Source organism: Aquarana catesbeiana, linkage group LG05 (assembly GCF_042186555.1).
Source record: "Aquarana catesbeiana isolate 2022-GZ linkage group LG05, ASM4218655v1, whole genome shotgun sequence".
Taxonomy (NCBI): Eukaryota; Metazoa; Chordata; class Amphibia; order Anura; family Ranidae; genus Aquarana; species Aquarana catesbeiana.
The window spans coordinates 413,833,146-413,842,458 of record NC_133328.1 but is presented as its reverse complement, the minus strand read 5'-3'; the positions used below and the strand labels follow the sequence as shown (position 1 = coordinate 413,842,458).

The 9,313-nt window shown below is 39.4% G+C and overlaps 1 protein-coding gene across 1 annotated transcript in view; it reads right to left on the bottom strand.

Annotated features, from left to right (window-relative positions):
• Positions 1 to 394: 394 nt before the first annotated feature.
• Positions 395 to 9,313, bottom strand: part of SCGN (secretagogin, EF-hand calcium binding protein) — a 130,264-nt gene continuing 121,345 nt past the window's right edge. Inside the window, exon 11 of the mRNA XM_073631178.1 lies at positions 395 to 991. Within this exon, the coding sequence (XP_073487279.1) occupies positions 863 to 991 (129 nt within the window). The 3' untranslated portion in view covers positions 395 to 862. The remainder of the gene's footprint in view (positions 992 to 9,313) is intronic.

Genomic DNA, 9,313 nt, shown 5'->3' with positions numbered 1-9,313 from the left:
ACTTTCACACAGACCAAATAATATCCACTAATTTTGGTTATTTTTACCAAAGATATGTAGCAGTATAAATTGTGGCCAAAATTTATGAAGAAAAATTAATAATTTGCAAAATTTTATCACAGAAACAAAGAAAAATGCGTTTTTTTCTAAATTTTCAGTCTTTTTTCATTTATAGCGCAAAAAATAAAAAGCCCAGAGGTGATCAAATACCACCAAAGAAAGCTGTATTTGTATGAAAAAAAGGACACAAAATTCATTTGGGTACAGTATTACATGACTGAGTAATTGTCATTCAAAGTGTGAGAGCGCTGAAAGCTGAAAATTGGTCTGGTCACGAACGGGGTTTAAGTGCCCAGTTGTCAAGTGGTTAAACAAGCCAATAATAACAAACTGGTCAGCATGTCAGATAATCTTTATTGTGAAAGGCCAGGTAATCAACAACTCACAGTTAGATTGCTGTTTATTAAAAGAGCATAAAACTTTATTGTTCCACAACAGTGCAAATGGCAAAAAGCACAGTGCTGTAATTAACTAAAACTGTTACTTGCAACAAATATTACAGTTAGGATAAAATTAAATATATTCGTTTTTTTTTTACTTTCACTAGATCGTCATTGAGGAAAAAGATTCTTTTAAAGAACTAGGTTTTTAATCATATAAGTAAACAATTTTGCTGGAAAATTCGGATTCATCAAAAGCCTTTCATGCACTCAAAATGTGTCTACTCATGCATTTAACTTGTATTTGCTCCTAACTCCACAATCACCAAGTGTGACAAGTATCTGTAGCAGAACATGGTTACTCCTAAACCAGCAAGTTCTGACATAAGGAAGAGGCACAAAAAGGCAGATTTTCCATGACTTCATGGGCTTATTTTCAGACCAAGACATAAAGCCAACTCAGACCTCTGGATTTTACCATCTCTGTTGACATCGCAATGGTTTAGTAGAATCTTACGGAATTTATCCAGGTCCACTCCAGTGATACTTGGCTGTTAACAAAAATATAAAAATATAAAATTAGAAAATGTGAAAAGTTAAACCAAGCTTCACATGTTGACTGTCCCTAAATTTGTGTGTGATTGCTTCACTCTAAATTTGACTCTCCTTTACGACAGTGTAATTTGTATATGTACCATTCAGGAAATGGACTTTATTCCTGGGCGCCACGTTCTGTAGATGTGCTCCTGTGTTTGTGCTGGAAGCACTAAGAATGAGCTGTTACTGACAGCTCCGGGTCTCGTTCTAACAATCACGATCTGGGAGAACTGGCTTTCAATTGTGCAAATAACAGTGATCACTACTGTGAAGACCCACCCCACTGTTGTTTCTCCTCTGTGATGCACTGTATCTTTTCCTCCTGGCTAGAGGAGAAATCTATAAAAAATGTTAATGAATAAAAAAAATAATCAAATAAAGATGAACTATATCAGAGTTTGATCTAGTTTAGCGAGTGTCAGTGTTAGTGTTAGTATAAGGGTTAGTTAGTGTTAGTGTGTTAACTAGTGGCAGTATTAGTGTGTTTTAGGTGCCAGTGCAAGTGCTAGTGTCACAGTGTGTTTTACGTAGGAGGAAAAGGTCCTATATTTAGTGTCAGTGCAAGTGTCAGTGTGTTCAGGTAGGACAAAAAAACCCCAAAAACAAAATGCATACTATTGTTTCTTGGCCCTGTTACTTGTACAAGGAACAAACAGCACACACATGTGGTATCGCTACGATTTTCAGGAGTAGGAGAATTTATTTTTTGTGTTTTTTTTGGTGGCGCATCATTGTAATGTCATAAAAATATACGTCTAAATTTTAAAAACAAGGTATAATCCATCTGGATACACCAAGTAGTTGTGATATTTACAGTTTTACTAACAATGTTAAAGTTGCAAAATGGGGTTTGGGAATTAAGATTTGTTTTGACCTTAGTCATGAAGTGGTTAAGCCTTACACAAAATAGTATCTTCATAGCTCTTTGGTTGGTTTCGCACGGGTGGTCCAATCAGGCCCGCCTGTCAGCTTTTCAGGTGGACCTGATTGGACCAGCATTTGTTCTCTATCAGCGGACATGTGTCTGCTGACACCCACTGGCATCCGATTCTGTCTGCCAAAAAACAAATGGATGGGGGATCCATTCCCCATCTGTCTGGTAGATCAGATCAGATGACAGTCAGATGGAAACAGACAGGCCCCATAGAGAACAGTGGGGCTGTGTCTGTGTCCGCTTTGCATAGCAGAGCGGACACACACCTGTCATACGCCTGCTCATCAGGGACCAGCGGAGAGATCCCCTGCTGAGCAGGCAGATGCGCATTACAGATGCACATCCGCCCCGTTTTTTAGTGACCAATACTTGCTCCCAATATAGTATTGCTCAGTATGAATAAATTATTAAAGTGGTGCTGCGCTAATTCTAGCAAAAACACAAATAATCTTAAAATAATAAAATACTAGTGGGCTAAAAAAAACACTAAAATATGGAGAATACAAAATAAACAGTTATGGATATGTGTGATCAATCCTGCGTAAAAACCAATCACTAAAGAACGCAGAAAGTGCAAAGTGCAGTCATAATATACTATCAGTGGATATCCATAGCCAGAGATTAACTGTAAAAATAACAAAAGGTGCAACAGCAGATGTAGGAGTGAATCCTCCTAAATAAAGTGCAAAATATTCAATATAACAGTGAAATCCTATGTGTATCATACATGCAACAAACACAAAGTGACTTGTGCAATAAAAATCCACGTGACTAATAAGGCATAGATTTCAAATCAATCAAGGTGCTTAAACATAAAAAGTCCTCCTTCACAAAATGAAACCGGCTTCCTAGCATGCACGTAATTGCAGTGAAGTGCTCAAATAAATCAAAATGGTGCTCCTCTTCGTGTTCACACACCAACTAGTAAGCAGTGGCCCCTTACCTTAAGGTAATGGGGTAACAGCATATGACCAGTAATGGGAATACCATCCTTTGATTTTCTCCTCTATCCTCGCGGTCCTAGTCCCGGAGCATAATTCCCTCAGATGCTAAGGGGGCACGTAGATGAAAAAAAGGAAGGTCCCAGATAGTGTAATATTGTCAGGCTAAAACTAACTTTTATTAGTTAACCATGATCCCTGATGAAGTCACGTGTTGTGTGACGTCACGCGTAGGGACGGGACAGGCACCTATGCTGATTGAGGCTTACGAGCTCGCCGCTCATCGGAGATAAGCCGTTTTTTCACTGCTGTATTGTGAGTACCTATGTTTTAACTAATAAAAGCCAGTTATTTATTTGAGCACTTCACTGCAATTACGTGCATGCTAGGAAGCCGGTTTCATTTTGTGAAGGAGGACTTTTTTTGTTTAAGCACCTTGATTGATTTGAAATCTATGCCTTATTAGTCACGTGGATTTTTATTGCACAAGTCACTTTGTGTTTGTTGCATGTATGCTACACATAGGATTTCACTGTTATATTGGATATTTTGCACTTTATTTAGGAGGATTCACTCCTACATCTGCTGTTGCACCTTTTGTTATTTTTACAGTTAATCTCTGGCTATGGATATCGACTGATAGTTACTATATATTATGACTGCACTTTGCAATTTCTGCGTTTTTTAGTGATTGGTTTTTACGCAGGATTGATCACACATATCCATAACTGTTTATTTTGTATTCCCCATATTTTAGTGTTTTTTTTAGCCCACTAGTATTTTATTATTTTAAGATTATTTGTGTTTTTGCTAGGATTGGCGCAGCACCACTTTAATAATTTATTTATCTGTTAGCAGGGTCTGGTTGTACCCTATTCGGTGCAGGCAGCTTTTCCCAATAGCTCTGCCATAACACACATGATAGCGCAGGAATAATTATACACATATTGCTCAGTATGGGCTTTCTATATAAAGTTGTATACAGTTTACCTTCCAAGTCTTTCCAAATGTTGATATCCAAGAACAGAATCCTTTCATTCTAAAAACCCAAAATAATATTTAAATTGTACTCATTGGTGTTCAGCACTGACACTAACTTCTCTAGCTTGTGTTCAGTCCAGGACCAGAAGATGATATGTCTTCTATGTACCTGTGCCATGGCTATCTCTCTGGCAGAAGAAGAAATTAAGCTTGCTTGATGAATGTAAATGTGAGTGTGAATTTATATTGCAATGACGTGGGTTATACCCAAGGGGCATTAACTAATAAAGATTACACTTGCATAAATGATGAGGTGAATTGAACTAAATTATGATAACACTCACGTTTTATCACGGGGCAAACAAATAACATTTGAGACTTGGGTTTGTATGATATTCTATCCACATTATTGTCAGTATTCTGCCAGCCTGCAGACAGTTGAATCAACTTTGTTGGAGGGGTTTCTGGGAAATTATATAAGGAACAATATCATATTTTGTATTGAGCAGAGCATTTTGAGAATGAGGATTTATTACCCCATGCCATTATCTTAGGAAAACTTTCTGACATCAAATTTCGACTTTTTTCTAAATAAGCACAACATCAGATTACAATAACGAGTAAGGAGGGTGAAAGTATTTTTTATATATTTGTGTATGTGATTATCTGCACACAAGTGTGTGAATGATTAAAGCTGCAAGCATGAAGTGAAAAAAAACCTGAATGTGTATAAAAGAATTAATGCTGCATTATCAATAAACTATTGGTGATATCACAGAATTTATATTTTTATATATTTGTCACATTTTCAATCAATAAATATATTTGTGTTTGGTAGGTAATCTTATAGAATTTTGTGTATAAACACTGATTTTAGTAAATAACTACCCTGGGGAAAAAGTCTAAGGCCCCTTTCACACTGGGGCGGGGGCAGCGTCGGCGGTAAAACTGTGCTATTTTACCATCGATTTAGTGGCGGTATTCGGCCGCTAGCAGGGGGGTATTACCCCCCTGCTAGCGGCTGAATAATATCCCCCCTGCAGGGGGGTATTACCCCCGGCTATACCGGCTATACCGGCCACCAGCACAGCGCTGCTGCAGCAGCGCTTTGCGGTGGTTTTAACCCTTTCTCGGCCACTAGCAGTATACGGTATAGCCGTGCTGCCCCATTGGTTTCAATAGGCAGGAGCGGTGAAGAAGCGGTGTATACACCGCTCCTTCACTGTTCCAAAGATGCTGCTAGCAGGACTGTTTTTACCGTCCTGCCAGCGCACCGAGGGCTTTCACATTGGAGACATAGCAGCGGCTCTTTTAGGGTGCTTTGCAGGCGCTATTTTTAGCGCTGTAGCGCCTACAAAGTGCCCCAGTGTGAAAGGGGTCTAATTGTGGGGGGATATATTTGCTTGATGTGGTTGTAAAGGCTATTTTTTAATTAAAATAGCAAACAAGTTATACTTACCTGCTCTGTACACTGCCTGTTTCTCCTTTCCCGCGGGTGCCACCTCAGCAAGCCATGTGCTGAGGGGGCACCTGAATGGGCAGACTCCTGTGCCAGGTTGTGTGCATCCATAGACACACACAGCGTAACTCAGCCCCGCCCCCCACTTTCTTCTGTATTTGACTGACAATAGCAGAAGCCAATGGCTCCCACTGCGCACAGATTCTCAAGTGAGGCCAGGAAGAGGGAGAAACAGCACTGCAGATAGGGACAGCACTGGATCGAGAGAGGACTCAGGTAAGTTTTTAGGAGGGGGTGGGGGAACAGGTATTGAAAGTTTTTTGCAGAGAATGCATTAAGGTAAAAAAAAAAACCTTTTGAGTTTATATACGCTTTAACTACTTCATCTCTCACACCTGTATACCCCCTATGAACCACAGCAATTTCTACATTTCTGCTAGGAACCTGCTGTTCAACAATAACGTTATCATTACTTAACCACTTGCCGACATGCCGACAACCTCACGTAGGAGTACAGTGGAAGAGCGGCTCTCCTGTGCTGGATCACGTATCTAATACGAGATCCAGCACTCCTGAATAGGGGGCGCGTGCGTGCACCTGCCGGCTGTGCTGTGATTAGTCAAGTACGAGACAAAAGCTATTGGCTACTGGCTATTGAACTTACTTTTCCTAGTCCTGTCGTACGTGTTGTACGTCACCACGTTCTTGACGGTCGGAATTTGGTGTGATCGTGTGTAGGCATGACAGTTTCAGTGGAATTCCGTCAGAACTCCATTGGAAAAACCTTCAGAGTTTATTCCGACGGGAAAACTGGTCGTGTGTACAGGACATAACACTGCACATCACCCTGAACACACCATCTCCACCGTGAAACATCATGCTGTGGGGATGCTTTTCTTCAGCAGGGACAGGGAAGCTGGTAAGAGTTCATGGGAAGCTGGATGGAGCCAAATAAAGGGCAATCTTAGAAGAAAACCTGTTATGCCGCGTACACATGATCGGACTCGGAAAAAGATATGACGGCTTTTCCGACGGGTTTCCGCTCAAGTTTGCCTTGCATACACACGGTCACGCAAAAATTTGCTGAACTTACGACCGTCAAGAACGCAGTGACGTACAACACTACGATGAGCCGAGAAAATGAAGTTCAATGTTTCCGAGCATGCGTAGGAATTTTGTGCGTCGGAATTGCCACAGACAATCGCATTTTCGGATAGGAACTTTTCCAGACCGAAAAATTGAAAACATGCTTTCAAACTTTAGCTGGCTGGAAGTTGGCCAGCAAAAGTCTGATGGAGCATACACATGGTCGCATTTTCCGACAAAAAACTCTCATCGGTCTTTTGCGGGCTGAAATTCCGATTGTGTGTACGCGGCATAAGAGTCTGCAAAAGACTTGAGACTGGGGGTAAGGTTCGCCTTCTAGCAGGACAACGACCCTAAACATACAGCCAGAGCTACAATGGAATGGTTTAGATCAAAGCATATTCATGAGTTAGAATGGCCCATTCAAAGTCCAGACCTAAATTGTTCACAGATGCTCTCCATCCAATTGACAGAGCTTGAGCTATGTTGCAAAGAAGAATGGGCAAAAATGTCACTCTCTATATGTGCAAAGCTGGTAGAGACATACACAAACAAAATGCCGCTGTAATTGCAGTGAAAGGTGGTTCTACAAAGTATTAACTCAGGGGGGCTGAATTCACGCCACACTTTTCAGACATTTATTTGTAAAGAATTTAAAAAATCATTTATCATTTTCTTTTCACTTCATAATTATGTGCAACTTTGTGTTGGTCTATCACATAAAATCCCAATAAAATACATTTACATTTTTGGTTGTAACATGACAAAATAAGGAACATTTGAAAGGGTATAAATACTTTTTCAAGGCACTGTATCTATTATGCAATCCTTAGACAAAGTAAGTACAAAAATATCTTTTTTGACCAATGTTAGTTAAAAAAATTTGCATTACGGTAAATAAAAAGTGTAAATTTTATTCTAAATTTTGTTTATAATTAAGTTTTCACTAAAACACTAAAAATGAAGAAAATGTTTGAATATTAATGTAAAATAGAAATAAAATCAGAAGGTAAATAATAGTTGAATGGAGAAAGTGAAGAAGAAGTTAATTGGGGAAGCTGATTAGGGTAAACTAAGAGTTAATAAGGGGTTACATAGAGACAAATGTTATTAAACACTTTAAGACCGCCCACCGCACATACACTGTGGCAGTGCAGCTCTATTGCACAAAACTACGTACCTGTATGTCATTTTATGCAATAGATACTGTGGGCGCGCTTGTGGGAGTCTCTCCCTATGTAAACAAGGCGGCTCCCCATGTAGGGGACAACATGGAGATCTGCTGTTCCTAGTGATCAGGAACAGCGATCTCTGTGTTGTCTCAGTGAGCCCAGCCCCCACACAGTTAGAACACACCCAGGGAACACAGTTAACCCCTTGATTGCCCCCTAGTGTTAATCCCTTCCCTGCCAATTTATACATTGATCAGTGCATTTTTTTAGCACTGATCACTGTGATAATGTCACTGGTCCCCAAAAAGTGTAACTTGGGGTTAGATTTGTCTGCCACAATATCGCAGTCCTACTAAAAATCGCAGATCGCCGCTATTACCAGTAAAAACATAAATAAAAATATTCCAAATTGTCGTTCTTTTTTTGTTTATAGCACAAAAAAAAAAAAAAAAACACAGAGGTGATCAAATACCACCAAAAGAAAGCTCTATTTGTTTGGGTACAGGAGCTGTTTGCAATAGACATAGGAACAAAAGGATGCTGGATAGCCGCACGCCAATATTCACCTCTATTTGTAAAAACAGTTCAAAGCATAACAAGTGGATACAGACCAACTGCATAGCTAACGCGTTTCACACTGGATATGGTGCTTAATCATAGCTGGGCTTGTTTGGGTACAACGTCGCACGACTGCACAATTGTCAGTTAAAGCGACGCAGTGCCATATCACAAAAAATGGCCTGGCCATTAAGAGGGTAAATCCTCCCGGGGCTGAAGTGGTGAAGAAATAAAATTGCTTTCGTACCATTTGATTTGCAGATGAAATGAAACAAAGTAGATACAAAAGTAACAATATTACTTTGTATCTTTCTATTTTGTGTCTGAAGAGTATTGATAACACAACAAATACAGACTTTTATGTTTTTTATTTCTTTTAAGAGAAGTGAATTGCCAGCAAGTAGGAGGAAGCATCACCGGACCCTGTGTACTTTGATGACTTTTAGGCGTATCCTCAACTAGCTAATTAAATAATTGAATAATTAAATAATTGTTAAAATTTCACTAGGTTTACTGAATAACTATACAGTGTATATATATATATATATATATATATATATATATATATATATATATATATATATATATATATATACACACAGTGGGGACAGAAAGTATTCAGACCCCCGTAAATTTTTCACCCTTTGTTATATTGCATTTTTTTTCCTCACTACACACAGCACCCCATATTGACAGAAAAACACAGAATTATTGACATTTTTGCAGATTTATTAAAAAAGAAAAACTGAAATATCACGTGGTCCTAAGTATTTAGACCCTTTGCTCAGTATTTAGTAGAAGGACCCTTTTGATCTAATACAGCCATGAGTCTTTTTGGGAAAGATGCAATAAGTTTTTCACACCTGGATTTGGGGATCCTCTGCCATTCCTTCTTGCAGATCCTCTCCAGTCCTGTCAGGTTGGATGGTAAACGTTGGTGGACAGCCATTTTTAGGTCTCTCCAGAGATGCTCAATTGGGTTTAAGTCAGGGCTCTGGCTGGGCCATTCAAGAATAGTCACAGAGTTGTTGTGAAGCCACTCCTTCGTTATTTTAGCTGTATGCTTAGGGTCATTGTCTTGTTGGAAGGTAAACCTTCGGCCCAGTCTGAGGTCCTGAGCACTCTGGAGAAGGTTTTCGTCCAGG